At 51.7% G+C, this 20201-nt stretch overlaps 2 protein-coding genes and 1 long non-coding RNA gene across 9 annotated transcripts; 1 reads left to right on the forward strand and 2 right to left on the reverse strand.

The window, feature by feature from the left end:
• Positions 1-275: 275 nt before the first annotated feature.
• ZNF132 (zinc finger protein 132) lies at positions 276-6978 on the reverse strand. Of its 3 annotated transcripts, XM_039868740.1 has the most exons (4): positions 6756-6978; positions 5003-5087; positions 4680-4806; positions 276-3374 (listed from the first exon to the last, which is right to left on the reverse strand). In XM_039868740.1, exons 2-4 carry the CDS (start codon positions 5012-5014, stop codon positions 1474-1476), a joined length of 2040 nt encoding a protein of 679 aa, XP_039724674.1. In that variant the 5' UTR covers positions 5015-5087; positions 6756-6978; the 3' UTR covers positions 276-1473. The 3 variants fall into 3 exon arrangements, with proteins under 3 accessions (XP_039724674.1, XP_039724675.1, XP_039724673.1); XM_039868741.1 differs by lacking the exon at positions 5003-5087 and having other exon boundaries at positions 4680-4848; positions 6756-6895; XM_039868739.1 differs by lacking the exon at positions 5003-5087 and having other exon boundaries at positions 6756-6889.
• A 193-nt stretch (positions 6979-7171) lies between these two features.
• Positions 7172-14026, forward strand: LOC120607152 (uncharacterized). The gene is made up of 3 exons (XR_005654071.1): positions 7172-8686; positions 9607-10333; positions 11223-14026. It is a non-coding gene; the product is annotated as an uncharacterized LOC120607152 (long non-coding RNA).
• LOC120607136 (zinc finger protein 304-like) lies at positions 10698-15694 on the reverse strand. 5 transcript variants are annotated; one of them, XM_039868747.1, is made up of 4 exons: positions 15622-15694; positions 14160-14286; positions 13558-13680; positions 10698-12913 (listed from the first exon to the last, which is right to left on the reverse strand). In XM_039868747.1, exons 2-4 carry the CDS (start codon positions 14191-14193, stop codon positions 11322-11324), a joined length of 1749 nt encoding a protein of 582 aa, XP_039724681.1. In that variant the 5' UTR covers positions 14194-14286; positions 15622-15694; the 3' UTR covers positions 10698-11321. The 5 variants fall into 5 exon arrangements, with proteins under 5 accessions (XP_039724681.1, XP_039724680.1, XP_039724678.1 ...); XM_039868746.1 differs by having other exon boundaries at positions 15312-15683; XM_039868744.1 differs by lacking the exon at positions 15622-15694 and adding an exon at positions 15172-15304.
• Between the last annotated feature and the right edge of the window lie 4507 nt (positions 15695-20201).

A 20201-nucleotide genomic window follows, 5' to 3' on the forward strand; every position in this document is an offset into this window, starting at 1 on the left:
AGCTGCCTGGGGACTGTCCACTCCCCAGCCAGCAGCTCTCTGGACAGCCCTCAGCCTTTCAGGAATTACCACCACCCCCCACCACTTTCTCTCTGCCTCTCCCAGTAGCATCCCTTCAACAAGTACGCTGAGATGTCCCCTCTTCATGAGTCCCCTCACTATCCCATTTGGAATTTTCTCTTCTTTGTGTCCTCCATGCTTTTATGTCAGGCCGGATACCAGCCCTCAGCTATTTGTCTTCATGGGCATGAAATTAAGGGGCACAAGGCTTGATACCAGGGACTAGTGATGGCATGTTTCTTGCCTTTTCAGGTTCATCTACAGATGCAAAGTGCTTATATTTTCACTGCGGTGTGTGACATGCTTGGACCCCATGTCAGCATGGCAGTGTCCATTTATTTAGTCATGTAAACAAAATAATTTGGGAACAGTTATGAACAAACGTGCATGTCTCCATATTAAGCAGGACAGTGGGTTGAAAGTCTCACTATTCTCAGTTCGATACTGTCTAATAAGACTAAACTAGTCAATGAGACCAACACCATTTTGCTCTGTAGATGCCCGTGGGAGGGGAGGGGGACCTTCCTCACCTCTTGGTGTCTCAGCCTGTTCCAGCCGCTATAACAAAATGCCATAGGCTGGGCAGCTTAAACAGAAATTTCACATAGTTCTAGAGGCTGGGAAGTCCACAGTCCAGGTGCCAGCCAATTTCAATCCAGGTTCCTGGGTGAAAGCTCTCTTCCTGACTTGTAGACAGCCATCCTATTGCCGTCTCCACAGGGAGAGGAGGGAGGAAGCCCTGGCATCTCACTTCTTACAAGGACACTAATCGCACCACAGGGGCCTTGCCCTCTTGACCTCATCTAAGCCTGGTATTACCATCATATATGGGGTTAGCGCTGCAACACGTAACATTAAGTAACAAAGCAAACTGATGCTTTGTGACTCTGGCATAAGAAGAACTTGGTCTTCACGGTGACAGTTATGAATATTAACACCAGAATAAAAACACTAGAACTATTGGGAACATTTTCAACTTAACAGCATCCATCTGCCTTCCTAAGAAGCCCAAACTGGACATCCCTCAAGGGCTCTCGACCAGCGTGGGGTCAGGTCATTCCCTAAGCCTCTCAAAAACAATGAGAATGGAACCATTCCAACAGGCCAGGACAGTCCTGATTCCCTCCAGGAAAGGGGAAGGAGGCACACGGAGTGTTCTGCATGCAGAGGCAGACAACCACTGCAAATATTTGGATCCAGGAGGAGTATGCTTTGGGGGGTGGGGTGGCAGGGCAGGGAGACAGGCCTACCCAAGTTACCCAAGTTCCTGGGCTGCTCAGAAAAGGCAGAGTAGCTTCTGAAGGCTTTTTCCACACCACTGGTACATGCAGGTATTTTCTCTGGGAATTCTGATGTATGAAGTTTGACTTGGCTGAAAATTTTCTCACGAAGACAGTTTCCATCAGGCTCCTCTCAGGTATGAATCCTTTTATGCTGAGCAAGGTTGCAGAGGCGACTGAAGATTTTCCCACAGTGGCCACACTCATAAGTCCTTTCTCTGGTGTGAACTATCTGGTGTCGAATAAGTGTAGACCTTTCACTGAAAGCTTTCCCGCATTGGCTACACTCGTAGGGCCTTTCTTGTGTGTGGACTCTCTGGTGACGAACCAGGTGAGAGTTATTGATGAAGGCTCTCCCGCACTCACTGCACTCATAAGGCCTTTCTCCAGTGTGAACTCTCCAGTGATAGACGAGGCTGGACTTTCGGCTAAAGAACTTCCCACATTCGCTGCACTCATAAGGCCTTTCTCCAGTGTGAACCTTCTGATGTTTAATGAGAATGGAGTTTTGTCTAAAGAATTTCCCACATTGATTGCATTCATAAGGCCTTTCCCTTGTGTGAACTCTCCAGTGCTCAATAAGACTGGAACTGTGAGCAAAGGATTTCCCACACTCACTGCAGTCATAAGGCCGTTCTCCAGTGTGAACCCTCCAGTGCTGAATGAGGCTGGAGCTGCGACTGAAAGCTTTCCCGCATTCGCTGCACTCGTAAGGCCTCTGCCCGGTGTGTACCTTCTGGTGCTGAATGAGGGTGGAGCTATTGCTAAAACATTTCCCACAGTCACTGCATTCAAAAGGCCGTTCTCCTGTGTGAACTTTCTGATGTCGAAGGAGGTGGGAGCTTTGGCTGAAGTCTCTTCCACAGTCACTACACTCAAAAGGCCGTTCTCCAGTGTGGACTTTCTGGTGCTGAGCAAGGTTGGAGTTATTGTTAAAAGTTCTCCCACACTCGCTGCACTCAAAAGGCCTTTCTCCAGTGTGGACTCTCCAGTGCTGGATGAGAGTGGAGCTGCGGCTGAAGGCTTTCCCACACTGACTGCACTCATATGGTCTTACTTGGGTGTGAACCTTCTGATGCCGAAGGAAATTGGAACTTTGGCTGAAGGCCTTTCCACATTTGCTACACTCAAAAGGCCGTTCTCCAGTGTGGACTTTCTCATGCCGAGTGAGGTGTGACCTGTTATTGAAAGCCTTCCCACATTCGCTGCACTCATAAGGCTTTTCTCCAGTGTGGATTCTCTGGTGATGAACAAGTGTGAGGTTGTGGCTGAAGGTTTTCCCGCAGTCGCTACACTCGTAGTATTTTACTCCAGTGTGAAATTTGGGGTGTTTCCTCGGTTTAGATGGGTGACTAAAGGCCTTCCCACAATCCTGACATACGTGAGATGTGTCTACAGGGTGAGATTTTTGGTAATTAACAAGAGTTGATTTCTCCTCTAAGGAATTTCCAACTCTTAGGCATCTAAATGGAACCTCTTCAGAGTTAGTTCTCAGGTGTGTGAGGAGGACGGAGCTGTTCCTGAAGTCTCTGCCACAGTCATTGCATGTGAAGAGCTGCTCAAGATTAGAACTGGGTGGGAAGGGCTCCCTGCATTCTTTGCTCCCATGTGGCTTCCCACCGCTGTTGATGGTCAGGTGCTGGAGGAGGTCATGACTGTCTGAGACATGCTTACCACCTTTCATGCAAGCGAAGGGCTTCTCTGACAAGCAGACTACAGAGGTCTTCAAAAATGAGTCCCTGTCTTTGTCCCATCTGAAAGGTTCCTCTCCAATGTGTTCCTTCTGGTGCTGGGCAAGGTGTGCACTGAACCAGAACCCTCTTCCACATGCTCCACATGTGTAAGGGTTCACATTAGGGTATGTTCCTTGCTGCTCATCTAGGTGCAAAATGTCTTTCAATAATGGGCCGCACATGTCACAGGTGTCAGTCTTCTGGGTGGAAGGATGTGCACTGAGGATCCTGACCTGTGACACCCCTTCTACAGCATTCTGCTCAGAACAGGCCCCCTCATCTTCCACTCCATGCCAACAACCTGAAAGCAGAAAAATGTCCAGTTAACCGAGTTCCACTTGGTGGAAAAAGTGACTTCATCAAAAATGTGACTAACACATATAGAAATGGGTCCAAGGGATTGCTGACATGCCAAGGGAGCCAAAATAAGAGTGAAAAGCCCGCTGTGCAGGACAATGCGCAGTCAAATCACAACACAGGAGGCCTCACCAGAGGCAAGGGCAGAGATGGGGAAAGGACTTGAATAAATATTTCTCAACAAAATGACACATACCCATACAACTGGTCAATAAGCACGTGAAAAGATGTTCAACATCATTAGTTGTTAGACAAATGCAAATAAAAAGCACAATGAGATACCACTTCACACACACGAGGATGGCGATGAGAAAAAAGACCCAACACATGTTGAGGAAGTTGGGAAACAAAAGCTCATGCTCTGCAGTGAGAACGTAAAATGGTGGTGCCAGTTTAAAAAAGTTTAGCCATTCCACTCCTATGTATCTACCCCGGAGAAATGGAAACACAGCCACACAAAACTTGTATTTCATAGCAGAATTTTTCATAATAGCCAAAAAGTGGAAGAAACAAGCTACTGTCCGCCAACTAACGAACAGATAAACAAACTGTGGTGTATGCGCACAATGAAGTATTTTTCGACCATAAAAAGGAATGAAGCACTGACTGGTATGTGCTACAATATGGATGAACCTTAAAAACATTATGCAAAGTGCAACCCTGACACAGAAAAACATACATTGTGTGATTCTATTGATGTGAAATGTTCAGAATAAGCAAGTCTATATAGTCAGAAAGCAGGCTGCCCATGACTGGGAGGAGGAGGGAGGATGGGGAATGGCTGACAATGGGTACGAAGTTTCCCTTTAGGTGATAAAAATGTTCTAAAATTAAATTTTGATATTTATACAACTGTGTAAACATACTTTACAAGAATGAACTTTACGGTATATTCTCAATAAAGATGCCTTTAAAAATGCCTCATTGGGGAAAGGGCAGAACCTGGGCATGGCCCCACACTGGGTCAAGCTCGGTGGGGTCCGCTGGGCAGGCCGGAGATGCCTGATCCCCAGCCTCCGTTCCCAACAAGGACCCTGGGCAACAGCTATTAGGACTGCTCATGAGGCTGCTCAGGGAGAGACGGGGGAGTGCACACAGCCCAGTCCCAACACCCACAGCACCGACAACAAGAAACCTAGGAAAGCAGCAGCAGCCATGGTCTGGCTTTGGGACAAATAGAACTTTCTACAGGGAAAAGGCATTGGGCAAAAACTGGTCACCATGGTGGGGCAGAGCATAAGTGTCTTACCAAGTGAGATCATGAGCTCAAAGATTTCCAGCATCACATCATGGTATAGGTGCCTCTGGGCTATATCAAGGAGCCCCCACTCCTCCTGGGAAAAGCATACCGCCACATCCTCAAGTGTCACTGGACTCTGCAATGATAAGACAGCTGAGCCAGGGTGCTAACACGTGAGCTGAAAAACAAACAAAATAGTCAAATGGGTACATCTAGGCATTTGACCTGTGACTGAGTTCTGCCACATCTACCACTGGAATCTCCTCTTCTCGTAAACCCCTCAGTCCACCCTCCCCTCACCCACCTGTAACTCATACTTCTCAGGCCCCCACCTCAGAGCACATAACAGGTCCTGACACCGCTGGTGTCCCTCTCCCCTTGTAGTCCCACTGGTCACTGTATCCAGGCCAATCCAACCTAGAGGAATGAAAGGCAGGTGGGCAGATAGAGGGTATCTGAGCTCTGAGCTGGAATACAGACCCCTTAAACTGGCACTGGCCAATTTCCCTTGTGTCCCCAGATATGAGAACATTGGGGCTCTCCTTTGTACCTTAAGCTGCTGGGACCAGGACCCATTGGTTCACATTCTCTTACCGTGTACACGTCACTCTGTGTACCATGCCATCCTCGTATGTCCACTGCCACCCTCACCCCTGAGCCACACCATGGGCATCTCCCTAGAATCCCCATATCCCACTATGCATATGGCATACATGGAAAGACAACCCGGATCCAATACTGACCCTGGCCTGCCCCAGATCTCCAAACCCCCAACTTCCAGGGACAGCCATCACATTTAGTTAACACCTCCCCTCCTTGTCTAGTTGCTTCAAACCTCAGCTCCCTGGAACCATGAGCAGATCTCAAACATCCCCACTCTCTGCCATCTCTGCCCCTGTACATGCTGTCCCCTGACCGGTCATAGCTGTGCTCGCTCTTCCTAATATACAAATCCCAGAACACTGGCCCCCACCCTTGGCTTGGGGACTAAGCTCAGCCAGACTCTGCCTCTGCCACTCCACCAGACTGACAAAATCCTCAGGCCCTCAACCTGATGAGCTGTAGAGAGGTAAACTAATCCAACAAGCCCCACTGTCATCCTAGCTCTGTTGCATCTATGCTTCACTTTATTATCCCAAGTCTGCTCTCTGCTCAGAAGCTTGGTCACCATCCTGAACCCAACACACGGCTGCACAGTGTCCACACACAAGCCTCAACCCGTCCGTCTCCAACCTGGATCTGGCATGAAGCATACTCGACACTTCAATGTGGCAGCCTCTGGGACATCTCAAATACAATATGGTCAAAACTCAACTCTTTAACTTCCTTCTGGAGTCTACTCCTCACACCAACTTCCACATCTGGAAAACCTGTCAGGGTAGACCCACATACCTCCCTGCCCCACATCAGGAAATCTAGCCCACCCTACTTAAAAAGCAGATCCAGGAGACAACCATCTCTCCTACCCTCACAGGCTTTCTGGTCCAGCCACTGAAAGCACACATCTGAACTACTGCAGTCGCCTCCATGATGGTCTTCCTGCTTCCAAGCCCATCACCATCACCACCACCTCCGGTCTGTTCTCCACCCAGCATCCAGGGGAAGCCTATTAAGACCTGAGTCAGATCACCTCCCTCCTCTGCTCTGTGCTATCCATGACTCTCGTCACACTCTGAATAGAGGTTGGGCCCCTCAGTCTGCCATCCTAGGCCTGAACCTGGTCCACGTCCTCTATTTTCAACAGACAAAATGGAGCCTGCAGTTTCTTGAACACTTCTGCCTTATAATCACCTGCATGCAGTTTGCAAATGCTGGTCCCTGTGCCTGACACCCCTCCAGACCTTATCCCATAGGATTTCAGAAACATGAACCCCCTCCATATAACCTCTGGCCTGAATTTAGGATGTTAGGAGAAAGTGACAATCAGGTGAGACTGAAAGTGACCACTGCCCACTGCCACAGAAAGTGACAACCCCAGACTCGTGTGCAGGCGAAGGTCCAGGACACCGGCATTCCCTAAACCGGGGCTCCAGGATCGTGAGGGCGAGGATCCCGCGGGGGAGGGTCCGAGGTACCTCCACCCACCTGCGGAGGGTCCATCAGCGACGGTGTCGGACGGTCGGAACCTTCGGGATCATCTAAACCACAATCCCCCACTAGGCGGCAGGACTGCGAGCTAACGGTGGCACTCAGGGCGGATACTCGATTCGTCGCTTCCACATCCGGGAAAACCTAGGGTCAGGCAGGATGAACTATTATCCACGGGTGAAAGTGCGAGCAGAGGTGCGGCGAGTATCCAGGCAGTTCCCCGACCCTTTCTCCTCGGGTCCCAGCGGCGGCCGCCTGCGGCGATGCCCACCCCGGCAAAAGGAAGACAGTAATGGCGCCAACGGCAGGACCGCCCCATCCTCTGCTCGCCCCCACTCGGAGCCGGATTGGATCAAAGCCCATCGCGGACTAGGACACCGTTTCCCTGAGCCAATCGCGGTGCCGCTTGGTCGTTGTCTAGGTGACCAGGAAAAATCGACGTCGCGTCACTTTTCCCAGACGCGAACTGCATTACCCAGAAAGCCCCTCGTTGTGTTGCTGCACCAGCGCTGGCCAATGATAGCCCCGGAGAAGGTGATTTCTGGGCGGGCCTTAGGGACTCTGACCAATGATAGCCTAGGGGCGGGGTGTTTCGGTATGGCCCGGTCGGCGGGGGCGGGACTTCCAGTGTCCGACAGTTGCCTTGGCTTCTGCGGCTTATGTCCGCAGAGGGCTGACGGACGTAGTGCCGGGCTGTGGATGGCGCAGAGGAAGCAGGAGCGGAGAAGGCACGAGAGTCTGGACGTCCCACCTTAGTGCCCTGTACCCGCCGTGACCGCAGCGAATGTCGGGCCTCCGCGAAGCGGGGAGACCCCGGCCGTAGGGCGGCCCTGGGCCCTCGGGCCGCATCGCGCGGGGGCGTCCGTCAGGGCCTCCGTGAAAGCCTGCCGGTGCCCTTGGCATGCCATGTGCTGTATGTAGCGGGAGACGGAGGCTCAACAGCCGCCCGTCAGGACCCAGCACGTGGCTGGACTGCGGGCGTGACAAGTAAGCGGATCCACTAGACACCGGTGAGGAAGGCTCTCCTGGCCCCACCCGGCTGGACTCCGAGCCCCTGTGTCCTAAGTTCGCCCACTGAGCCCCAGGCCTCAGCAATCAGGACGGCGAAGCTTTCACAAGTCTTTGTTTCAGAATCCAGTGCGGTAAGATGTGGAGGGTGCAGGCAGATGTGCATGTGCAATGACTCAGTGGTGAGGCTGACCTGAGAGTCTGTCTCCACTGCAGGGACCCGAGAGTGTGAAGAGAGAGGCACCGCCTCTGTTGGCGGGCTGAGTACAAAATGCGAATAGAAGGATGGCCTGAGTTAGGATTTTGCAAGTATCCCAACGGATACTGAGTGAACACACTGTGGGGAGAGGGATTGTGGGGGGCGGGGGCGAGAGCAAAGAGATTCATGAGGACGCTGCTGCAGTATTCTTCAGGACGGTTGTAACGGTGGCCTGTCCAGGATAGAGGCAGGAGAGGTAGAAGAAATGATCAGAAGAAATGATCAGAAAAATGATAGATTTTTCAAAATGGAGTCGATGGGATTTCGTGCTACACAGGGGGAGTGAATGTAAGTTAGAGATGAAAGACCATCCAAAGTGTTTAGGAAGAATGGGGTGCTGCCTGTAGACATCGGAGGTTGGCAGGAGGAGGAGTTTTGGGGGGTAGATTAGCAGTTGGATTTGTGAGTGTAGAGTCTGAGTTGTCTGGAGACCTCTGAGTGGAGGTGACACACGCACCCTGGTCTGTCATGGGGCATATCACCCTAACCTGGGACTAACCTCTCCCAAACCACTTTATCCCCTGGGAGAATTACTGCCTCCAACCCCCACCCCCCACCTCCACAATGCAGTCACCCAACATGAACACTGCAAGATCTGGCTGGTGGACGAGGCAGCTCAAATCAGGAAATAACCAGAGTGGCCTTTGGAGCACCAGTCCTGGTGAGTGCAAGAAAATTTTGAGAGGGCCTGTGGCAGTGGGCTGCTGTCTCATCTGGTACCTGACCTGTACCCTCTGTTGCCCTGGCACCAAAGTGAGTAGCCATGCCTTTTTCTCTCAACCTTTCTCCATCCACCCTCTATGGCTGGGTCCTCCACCACTGGCCTGTCCTCCTCTTAACATGTCCTTAGCTGATACGTATCTTTAAATAGTTCTTGAGAAACCGATCCTTTGTTTGGTTTGTTCTGGCATCACCGAGGAACTACTAAGGCTCTACTAAGTTGGCTGAGGTGCACAGAGCCCTGGAAGGCAGGTAAAAGACATCACCCTTGCACAGCGGGCAGTGTTATGTGTATCCAACCGTGGCTGACCACACGGGTACAAGGAATTGCGCTCTTGAGATCTATGCCTATCCTTGGCTTGGAGGCCTGAGGCCCTAAGGTTCTACTGGATTTTTACTCTGATCCCAAGCCCCCAATGTTACTAGAAGACAATTATGGACTCAGGGATGGTCTGAGTCCAAGGGGTGCGCTGATTCCTTGGGATGCTAGGGAGAGCTTAGGCCGACTTGCCACATGCTTGGCTGAGCACAAGCTGGTCTGGGATGCCATCTCTTATGTGGTCACCTTCAGGGAAGTGGGGGGTGAAGAGAGTCATCCCGAGTTCAGTGGCAGCAGCAGTGCCACTACCCATGCTACGTGCTGTGGGGCAAAATTCTGAGGGCCCAGGGCCTTCATGTGTGGGGACCCGTGGGCTCCCTATAGCCTGGTTTGCTTATTTTCTGAGAGTCACAAGTGCTGACTGAGGAACACATATGCAGTATATATATATAGACTTTGTATAAAAGTTTTTAGAAAGTAGTTTTCAACATTTATAAAGTCAAGAGTCTACACATAAAAATTCAGATCTCTCATTCCTCTAGGAAAACCAGAAAATGGGAAAACAACAATATGCTGATTCTACCAACTCTCACCCCTGTATCCAGGGACAGCCCTGCCTAATTGGCAGCAAAAACCAGCAGATGGTTAGGGCCATGGCCACCACGCTCACCTGGAATACTGGATCTCTTCTCTCAGTCCCTGGTTCCTGCCTGTGCAGAGATGCCTTGAAGTGAACAACCCAAGGTAGCTATAGGAACCCACAACACCTTTGGATTCTTTGCTCTGGCAGTGAGCAGCACACTGCTAATTGTGCCTGTTCTAAAAGAGCATCACACTTGTTGGAGGAGAAAGTGAGAGTGTGCAGGATCCCAAAGCCCACAGAGCTGACTCTCTCCTGTGGCCAAGGTCACTGTCAACAAATTTTGCAAACACTGCAAATCAGGTTTTCTCAGAGTTTGTTTTTGTTTTGTTTTGTTTTGTTTGTTTGCTTGCTTGCTTGCTAATTTTTGTGGTATGAACTCCACCATGGCTGATTTCCAGCTACCCACGTCGTCAGTGAATGCAGAGCAAGCACAATCAGTTCTTGTGAGTGGGTATGATGTAACCCAGGCACAGCAGCAGCCATACCTCCTCCGTTTGCCAGTCTCCAATTCCATAACCTCGAGCCCACTGTTTTCACACCCATTTATGGTTCAGCCTGGACCCTGTAAGTCTTATATCCAGTGACACCTACCTACAGATACTGGACTCCAGGGGCCTTACTCATAGGTAGGTCCCAGCAGACAGTGGCCTCTCAACACTACCGGGGAATGTGTGACATTCCCAGGAATAAGGGAATGCTGCCCAGGAAGTACTGGAAATTGCCACATCAAATACCCAATTTCCAGAAAGGTCTGGGCCCAAAAGCTGGTTCTGCCTTCCAGACACAAGATTTGGCCCAGAGACCTCAGTTTGTCCCAGGATGCCTTGGGCCACAAGGCAAATTAAGTTAAACTAGACTGCAAGCTGTTTCTTGTCATCCTGTCGAAGTCGGGGGCCCTACCAAAAAAGCGTTTCCCCTCTTTACACTGTTAGAGTCCAAGTCTGTTCTCAGGCTCTCCCCACACACAGTGAATGGAGTCCCAGAATTATAGATGGCTTCAACTATAAGGCCTTTATTATCACACACTCTGGAGGCAGGCAGTTCTGGGACTGGGTGGTTTGAAGGATAGATAAACCCATCATAGGCACCATCTGTAGAGTCAACAATGCATGTGAAGAAGGGGAACCTCTAGAATTCATCAGACTCCAGGTCCTCCTAGAACTAGGTCAGGACAAAACTTGAACCACTGGGGACAGTGAAAAGGTGGAACGTTAGGTCACCCCAAAAGGTGCCCATCACTCATGGCTCCCTCCAGGGAATGAGAGAGCACAAGGCCTGCTTTCCCTGAGTATGTTAAAGTGACAGGCACATGCTGTGGGGACCTGCCAGCTGGTAGAGGTCAGATGGCGTCTGGCAGTGACATAATATGGCAAAACACCTGGACAGGTTAGAAAGTGCAATGTAGCCCCTGAAAACTTCCCACATATCTGATACTCAGGCAATGTCCTGGTAGGGGTGTTAGAATGTGCAAATTTCCATTTCTGGATGGCTTCTTCACAAAGTTTTCTTTTACAGACATTTTCTCAGGAGTCCTCTTATGGCAAACAAGGAGGAAGCCCCAGCTCATGTTTCTGCACATTTGCCACACTCCTAAGGCCTTTCTTTGGTGTGACCTCAGTGGTACTCAGTGCTACTGGGGCTCTGGTTGAAGGCATCTCTGTGCCCACTGCACTCAAAAGGCTTTTTTCCAGAGTGACCCTTCTGGTGCTTAGAGAGGTTCGAGCTGTAGCGGAAAGCTTTCCCACATCTGCTACACTCATAGGGTTTTTCTCCAGTGTGAACTCTCTGGTGCTGGCTGAGGATGGAGCTTTCGCTGAAGGCTTTCCCGCACTGGCTGCATGCATAAGGCCTTTTTCCAGTGTGAACTTTCCGGTGCTTCACAAGGTTAGAACTATAGCTGAAGGCTTTCCCGCATTCACTGCACTCATAAGGCCTTTCTCTGGTGTGAACCTTCTGGTGCTGAATGAGGGCAGAGCTTTGGCTGAAGGCTTTCCCACATTCAGAACACTCATAAGGCTTCTCTCCAGTGTGAATTCGCTGGTGCGGAATGAGGTTGGAGGGGCAGCTGAAGGCTCTTCCACACTGGTTGCACTTATAAGGTCTTTCTCCCGTGTGACTCCTTTGATGGAGAATAAGTTTGGAGGTTTGCCGGAAGGCTTTTCCGCATTTGCTGCACTCAAAAGGCCTTTCTGTGTTGTGAACTTTCTGGTGCCGAATCAGATGGGAGCTGTTAATGAAGGCTTTTCCACATTCACCGCATTCATAAGGCCTTTCTCCAGTGTGTATTTTCTGGTGCTCAACAAAGTTGGAGATACAGCTAAAGACTCGCCGGCACTGTCGGCACTCATAAGGCCTTTCTGTGTTGTGCACTTTCTGGTGGCGGACAACATGGAAGCTGCGAGTGAAGGCTTTTCCACACTGCCCACACTCATATGGCCTTTCTCCAGTGTGGACTCTCTGGTGCTGAACGAGTGAGTGTTTGCGGGTGAAGGCTTTCCCACATTCACTGCAGTCGTGACGCATTTTTCCAGTGTGAACTTTCTGGTGCGTCCTTAGTTTAAACAGGTGGCCAAAGGCCTTCCCACATTCCTTACACACATGGGATGTTTCTCCAGTGTGAATTTTGGGGTGACTGAGAAGGGTTGAGTTCTCCTTGGAGATGTTTCCACCTGCTGGGCACCGGAAGGGCCTCTCTTGACAGTGAGTCACCAGGTGGTCGAGCAGCGCAAAGGCCCTTGGGAAAGCTTTCCCACAGCCACCACACCTGAGGGGTTTCTGTGCAGTGTGGACTCCCCATGGCTGGTGGTGACTGGAGCTGGACAGGAAGGCCTTCTTGCACTCGGTGCTCTTGTGGGGCTTCCCCTCACTGTAGGTAGCATGGTGCTTGAGGAGGTCGTGACTGTCCAAGACATCCTTGCCACACTCCCTGAATGTGAAGAGTTTCTCTCCACTGTGCTCCTTCTGGTGCTGGCAAGAGTTTGCACTGTGCCTTAAGCCTTTCCCACATGCCTCAGATTTGTATGGTTTCTGCTTGGGATGTATCCGTTGGTGCTCAGCCAGGTGTAATATGTCTTTCAAGAATGGGCCACATATGTCACAGGGGTTATCTTTCTGGGTGCAAGGACTTGCCTTAGAGGTCCCGAACTGGAGCACTCCTACAGAAGCACCCTGTCCAGGAGGGATTTCCTCTGTTCCATACCAACAACCTGAAAGCATAGAAATGCTGCTGAAGGGTCTATCTTACATTTGCTGGGAGAGGGAAGCCCCTTCAGGGATGTGTGTCTGACACATTCACAATGAGTCTGAAGGATCAAGTCAGGGTGAGGTAGAGCCAGCAGTGCAGGACTGGGCTCAGGAAGGCCACAAGAGGCAAGGCCTCAGGCCATGTGAGAACACAGGGGTGGGATTCAGGATGAGAGGAGAGGCAGGGACTCCAACCCACTCCTCAGTTTTCAAGAGGACTCGGTAAAGGCAGGCCCCAGGAGATCTCTGACAGGAAAGAGGCACAAAGAGTGGTGTGCACAAGCCCAGGATAATCCAGCTGCAGCTGGCATCCCGTGCTCAAGTCTGTATGAGGATACGTACCCATCCCCTTACACAATGACCAGAGGCAAATGTGGATGGCTCTGCAAACAGAGGGGAGCAGGAGAAGCGGGGAGATGTGGGAATCAGAGCAGTGTAGTCATCCATCATCCAGGGCCCAGGGACAAAGTAGAAATGGCAAGAAAGTGAAATGTCCAAAAAGGCGTGACTACTGGCCCCAGTAACAAACACTGGAGGACACAGGGTAAGTGCACAGTACAATGTGAGCTCAGCCCCAGTGTCACCTCTGCCCCCAGCTCCCACTCACCAGAGCCGGGCCCCCTCCAGGTCTCTCTTGCAGTGGCTGGAGACACATCTCCCCTATCAGGCACCCAGGGATCTTTGCCTTGTTCCAGGTGGGCAACCACACAGGACTTGGGAGATGCAGGTCCTGGGAGAAAGACGGGGTGGGTGAGTGGCTGGCCCAGCTCAAGGCAACCCACCCTGTGACACTCCAAAGGGAGCTCGCGTCATCTTTGCAACTGGGAAGGAAACACAATATTACAAAATAAGCCTCTGAAGAGCATCTCACAGGAACAGCCCAGTGACCATGTCGTTGTCTGCAGTCCATGGCACAGCCAGGCTCCTGGAAATGTCTGACAGTAAAGGGGGGCAGAACCTGAGCATAGAGGTGCCACTGATCTGAACAGAGTCAGCCAGGTGGGCTGAGGCTCCAAGCCTTCTACTGAAGGCTTCAGGGGCATGTGTTATGGCTCCTTGGAGGGAAAAAAAAAAAACAGGTTTTACACACACAGCAGACAGTCTGGGGAGGAAGCAGCAGCGTCCATGCTCAGCTGTGGGGAGTCAGCTGATTCTGGGAGGAAAAGGGGCAGAGCCTAAAGCAGGAGATGGGGAGTGTGACACCCTTACCTAGCGAGGCCACGAGTGCCAAGTTCTCCAGCATCACACTGTGGTACAGGTGTCTCTGTGCCTCATCCAAGAGCTCCCACTCCTCCCTGGAGAAGTACACGGCCACATCCTCAAACGTCCCCCAGCCCTGCCATGAGGAGGACAGCCAAGTCAACCAGACCAAAAGGCAGCAGGAAAACAAAGCAAAAACAGATGAACCCATCCAGACCTAGGCCCATGAACCCACATCCCTCCACGCTGGTGGGCAGTCTGTGACCTCCAGACAAACCCCCTCCTTGCACACTCCTAGGTCATCCTCCTCCCCAAACTTAAGACCTGCATGTCCACCTGCCCATTCAATCCTTGGGCGTCTCTGGGACACCAGCCTCAGCATAGTCTAAATCCACCCCCCGAGCTTCCCTGAAACCTACTCCACCCACCGACTTCCCCGGCTCAGTCCATTCACTTCTGCGTTCTCATCGTTGAGGCCAAAATCCATGGGACATCCCTACCTCCACTGCTTCTCTCTCACACCCTCCACATCAGAAAATCTGGCTTGCTTAAGTTAAAAGGCAGATCCAGAATCGAACCCCTTCTCCCAACTGCAGTGACCACTCTGGCCAAGCCACCACCATCACTCCCCTGATATATTCAGGTAGCATCCTTATGGGCTTCCCTTTCTCTTCCCTCACCCTCATCCCACCCCCCCACCCCCCACCCCGGTCTGCTTTCCTCTCTGAAGCCAGAGGGAGCCTCTGAAGACCTGAGTTAGAGCACCTCCCTCTTCTACTCCAAACCTTCCATGGCTCCCACCACCCTCAGATCACAGGCCCAGCTCCTCAGACTGCCATTCCAGACCTGGCTCCTGTCCACCAGTCATAACGGAGACTTGCAATTCTCTGAACATTCCCAGCTCCGCCTCATCTCCAAACGTGCATATCCCGGTCCCTATGCCTGAAACAGCTTTCCACACCTTGACCCACTGGATTCCAGAAATAACCTTTCCACGTAACCCCTGGCCAGGAAATAGGACCTTGGGATTGGGATGACTATGATCCTTGGTAGCAAAGGAAGGGGCGGAGAAGAGTCCAGGGACATCCCTCTCTCTTTTATTGGGGGGGTCCGGAGCCATGTGGGTAGGAGTGCGAGGGCCGCGGGGCGCCCTCCACTCACCCGCGCCGGGTCCATCAGTGCCGCCGCCACCGCCATTGGACCCGGGCCGGCCCTGCGGGCTGAGGCGATCCCACGCCTGCACCGGGTGCCCGCCCGCTGCCTGTCACGCTCGAGGCCTCGGTTCCACGGTGTGAACACGCACGAAGCCCAGGGAGCCACCTCCGGGGGCCGCGGGGGCCCAGGACAGGTGCGGAGGACGCCCCGTTACAGGGGCTCCCGTCCCGTAGAAACCGCAGAGGTCAGCCCCATCCTGCTCACTGTCCTCCCCGGCTGGTCCCGAGGGGGCGCCTATAAAGCCTTCTGGACCCACCGGTCAGGCCCCCAAGGGCGGAGCAGAACGACCTGTCAAGAGCAAAATGAACGTCCGCAAGGTCGTGCCGGAAGTCCCTCCCTCACCGACACGAGCCGCAGGAAGCAGCTCTTCCTCCGGGCTGTGATTGGCCCAGAGCCCGGCGCCTTCTGGTCAATGTAGTTCGGCTCGCAACCCGCCCAGCACCCGGCGCCCACTCCGTCTCCATGGCAACGCCCAGGTGCACCGCGAGGGCCTCTAGTAAGTGGAGTCCAGAGGGGAAGAATGGCAGGGTTGTGTCTTAGCTTCTTAAAGAGGCTGCTCGCGGATTTCCTCCCTCAGAGATGTCCAGCAAGTGACCCGTGTTCTAGGCGAGGGGCTACCAGCCTTGAGAGGGGCCCCTGGTAACCCGTTTCTCTTCTTCGAGTATGCGAAGTGAAGATAATGTCTCCTCATGGGGACTTTGTTCTTTCACATTAAATGTTTCTAATTCATTGGTCCCCAAACTGTGGTCTCTGAGTCAGGATCAGCATCACTGGGGAACTTGCTAGAAATGTAAGTTCTTGCGGCCACCCTTACGAAATCAGAAACTTGGGTGAGCCCCAACACTGTGTGTTGACAAGCCCTCCTGGAGATTCTGATGCTCACCCAGAATCAGGTCGACTTCAAAGTCCGGGGAGAAAATTTGGAAAATACAACTTTCCTCACGAGAAGTGACATGACAAGCGTTGAGCACATGGCCAGGCATGGGGTTCTAAATACATGAGAGCTATTTTGTTTTCATCATCATCCTCATCCCAAGGCTCTCGCACACGCTGTCAGGAGAAGACAAGGCAGAAACGCTTCTACAGAATCACAAGGGTCCATAAAAGTGGAAGAGGGAGACAGTGGTGAATGAGAGTGAGTCGGAGCGACGCGATGTAAGAAAGACCCAAGTCTTCATTGCTGGCTTTGAAGATGGAAAAAGCCACAAACCAAAGGATGCTGGCAGCCTCTACAGCCCAGAATAGACAAGGGAGCAGCACCTCCCCCAGAACTTCTGAAAGGAACACAGCACTATCAACATCTTGATTCTAGAGCATTTGACAGGCGTGTCAGATTTCTCACCTCTAGAACTGAATTTTTTTACAATTTGGGTTGTGTTTCTCTGCTTTCAAGGGCTCATGTGATTACATTGGACTCACCCAGATAATCCTGGATAACCTTCCCACTTCATGATCTTTGACATACTCATACTCGTAAAGTCCACTATGTGAGATAACATATTAACAGGTTCTGGTCATCTTTGAGCAACCATGATTCTGCCTGCCGCATTGAACTCACATGCCTATTAGATACTTTAAAACAGGTGCCAGATTATAAAAGAAATTTCCACAAAGAAATTAGAAGCTCCAGTTCCCCAGAGTTGCACACACACACACACACACACACACACACACACACACACACACACCAGAAGATCTGGCAACCACAATTAAATCTCCTGCCTCCTTTCTACCCTTCTCCACCTCTAGGTTGGGCCAGCCATGCCTCATTGGCCTTGTACTGGACAACCATGGAGGCTATGTCTTCTTAGGTCACCATGAACCCAGCCTGGGCAACAGAAGCCCCTCTGGGTTTCTTCTGGAGGGGTGACGGCTATCAGAAAGATACCTCAAAAAAATGCAGGATGCAGATTGTGATTTCCTCAGATAGGGACCCAGGCCGCAATAGATACGAGCTTGGTCCCTGTAGGTCTCACAGGCAATGACCTTGCCTACTGGGCTTGGGTCTCCCCACTCACTATGGCCTGCACCTGTCATTCTCCCACATACGCTTCTGACCTGCCCCTGCAAGTCTTATGGTGCTGAGCCTGCCTACAACAATCTCATTTTCCTGGTCAGGCACAGAAAGACAGTTTCATCTCAAGCTTGTGGCCAAGATATGCCTGGGATGAGGGACCTGCTACCTCATTCTCTCAGACCACTGTACTCCTAAGTCATCTACTGGCTCCTCGGGTGAGCCCCAGGTACAAAGGTAACTCTGAAATCCAGGCCACAGGTTCTTTCTGCAGAGTCCTTGGACTTTCCTTAGAGACCTGAGGCAGTGCCCATCGTACCACCACAGGACAGTGCGGCCACCTGCCCCACCCTTTGTCCTCAGAGGCAGAGGTTGTCACCACCGAGAACCTTACCCTTCTTCACACAGGCAGCGACCCATTTCTGCCCCCTGCCCCTCCAACCATACTCTTGCAACAAAGGTGCTGTAATCAACCCGGTTTTTATCATCACAGAGCCCAGTGCAGTCTCAGATAAGGAAGAGAGTCGTTCCCTAGGACATTACAGGTGCCACATGCAGATTTAACAATGTCCACGAAGCAGGGAAGCTTCCCGAGTTGCCAGCAAACACTCCATGTGTCTGTCCCCTTGGCCAGAGTGGGTCAGTTCCTGACCACCACACACTTAAGGCCCCTGTGACTTCTCCTGCTGGTGAAGATTCTGCTGAAAGGTCAGATTTGTTGTGGGCATGGTGACTGGAGATCAGAAGAGGCCAGTTCGTGCCCGTTCTGCACTGTGTCTCTCCACCCTGGTGCTTCTGGTCCTGCTAGAGGCTGGGGCTGGACCAGGAGCTTCTGCTGCATCCCCCGCATGAATGACTTCATCCAGGAGTGCCCCTTTGTGTGCAGCCAGGTGACTCTGAAGGCGTATGTATGCACATGTGTCACTGGGTGAGCTTTCTGGGTGAGCTGCCTGGTGGTCTTGGCCTGTGACACTCACCCCACTGGTATACATACACTCTGCTCGGATGGCATCCCCTCTTGTACTCTCTGCCTCATGACAACCCCGGGGTACGTTAGGGACTTCTTCTCAAGTGTGTCTGGCACAACCAGGAATGATTCCACGGGGTCCAGAGAGGGACTAAGACACCGAGATTTGGGTGAGGAAGGGCCTAGCCTGGCCACAGCACACGAGAGCCTGATCGGGGACTAATCCACAGGATCCATGTGGGCAAGGAAGGCCTGCTTCTTCCATTAGACTGCCTGAAAATGGGATTCTTTCCAGCCTCAGTGCTGGTGACAGCAATGCCAAGCTATAGGAAGGTCAGTGACATCACGGCTCCCAATCTCCAGAGAGAGCAAGTGTCTGCCAGCCTTTAAAGAACGACTTTCTCCGGTGAGGAAGCGAGCTGCGCAGAGAATCCACTAGTTCCTATCGCTGCTATAAGAAATCACCACAAACCGGGTGGTTTAAAACGATACAAATGTATTCTTACAATTCTGGAGCCCAGAAGTGCAAAATCAGCTTCACTGGGCTAAAATCAAGGTGTTTCCACAGCTGGTTCCGCCTGAGGGTCTAGGAGAGAATTCATTTCCTTCCTTTTCCAGCCTGTAGAGGACGCACGCACGCCTTGGCTCCTGACTGTCCTCAAACCACTCCAACCTCTTCCATCTGTTGTTGCGTCTCCCACTTCCTCTTTTTGATTGTTCGCTGACATTTAATTTTACAGATAGCAAAGGAACCTGTTAAAAACCAAATAAATCTGAAAACCTAATTGGTTTATTAAGCGATTCATGAATGGGTGGCACCCCATCTAACAACTAGAAGAGCGCTCCGAGGGGTTGTACAAAACGGAAAGTTTTTATAGGAGGCAGGGCGGGGCAAGGGAGCTATTAACAAAGAAAAGAAAAGGATTACTTTTGTGCCAGGACGTCTTTTCTTTGGGGCAGGAAGAGAAGAATTTTTATTATACGGATTGCCTCTTTTTCTATGGGTGAGGGTGAGTGGGCAAGGATGGAGAGGGTCCACGTGATAGACTGATGACGTTACTGGGGTTGACCAGAAAAATTCCAGACTGATTAAGTTTCTAGGAGAGGTTGATCTAATAGATCAATTAGATCGGGCGTTACATCTACGTTTGGTACTGTTAGTTCCAGGAGGGCCCTATCCCTAACCCCCGTAGTGTGGAAACCAGACTTCTCCCTTCCTTTTGTGTGGGAAATCCTGGTTAGCCACGCTACATGCTCACCTCCCACTTCACTGGACTCTCCTCCCTTCCCTGCCAATTTACCCGCCCCAAATATTCCCACCAAAAAAGGCCTCCCCAAGCCCCATAGAAGTTTCAGGTCCCTTCGCATTCGGGGCTGACGCCATCTTCGGCTCAGCCGGTCTGTCACTCTGCTACAGTAAATGCTGCTTAACTCCCTCGACCTTGTGCGTTCTTCCTTCCGCGAACCTAACAGGTGCCATAGGCTTTCCACACGAGCGACGCCATCTCGGGTCTACGGTTTCCCTTTAACACCGCCGCACAGAGCGGGTAAACCTCGCACGGGGCACACAGCTGCCTAGAGGCAGAACTGGGATTGGAATCCCAACTCCTCCTAAATCCACCCCTCCCATTAAGCTTTGTCTTTAGGGCTCTCAGCTCTCTGGTCGCCTCCAGGAACCTTAGCAGTTTCCAGGGTTTAGCATTGGAGGGCCTCTTGGATGGGCGTGGAGACCCCAGGAATCCAACAGGACGCTTAACCGAGCACCCCGTCCAAGTGCGCGACTTCGCAGAAGCTGGAGCAAGGCTGGGACTCCACTTCCCGGCACCCTGCGTGGTGATGCTTGGCCGTTGCCCTG

This window comes from Pteropus medius, unplaced genomic scaffold (genome assembly GCF_902729225.1).
Source record: "Pteropus medius unplaced genomic scaffold, Ma_sr-lr_union100, whole genome shotgun sequence".
Lineage (NCBI taxonomy): Eukaryota > Metazoa > Chordata > Mammalia > Chiroptera > Pteropodidae > Pteropus > Pteropus medius.

Bases quoted from the DNA above. Each gene is read 5' to 3' on its own strand.
- ZNF132 (XM_039868739.1), bottom strand. The intron at 3,375-4,679 runs GTAAGACACTTA...TTCTGCTTTCAG, and splicing joins TGAGCTCATGATCTCACTTG to GTTGTTGGCATGGAGTGGAA.
- LOC120607136 (XM_039868744.1), bottom strand. From the start codon at position 15,270: ATGGCTCCGGACCCCCCCAATAAAAGAGAGAGGGATGTCCCTGGACTC. The intron at 14,287-15,171 runs GTCCTATTTCCT...TCCTCATGGCAG, and splicing joins ATAGTCATCCCAATCCCAAG to GGCTGGGGGACGTTTGAGGA. The intron at 12,914-13,557 runs GTGAGTGGGAGC...CTATGCTTTCAG, and splicing joins CTGGAGGGGGCCCGGCTCTG to GTTGTTGGTATGGAACAGAG.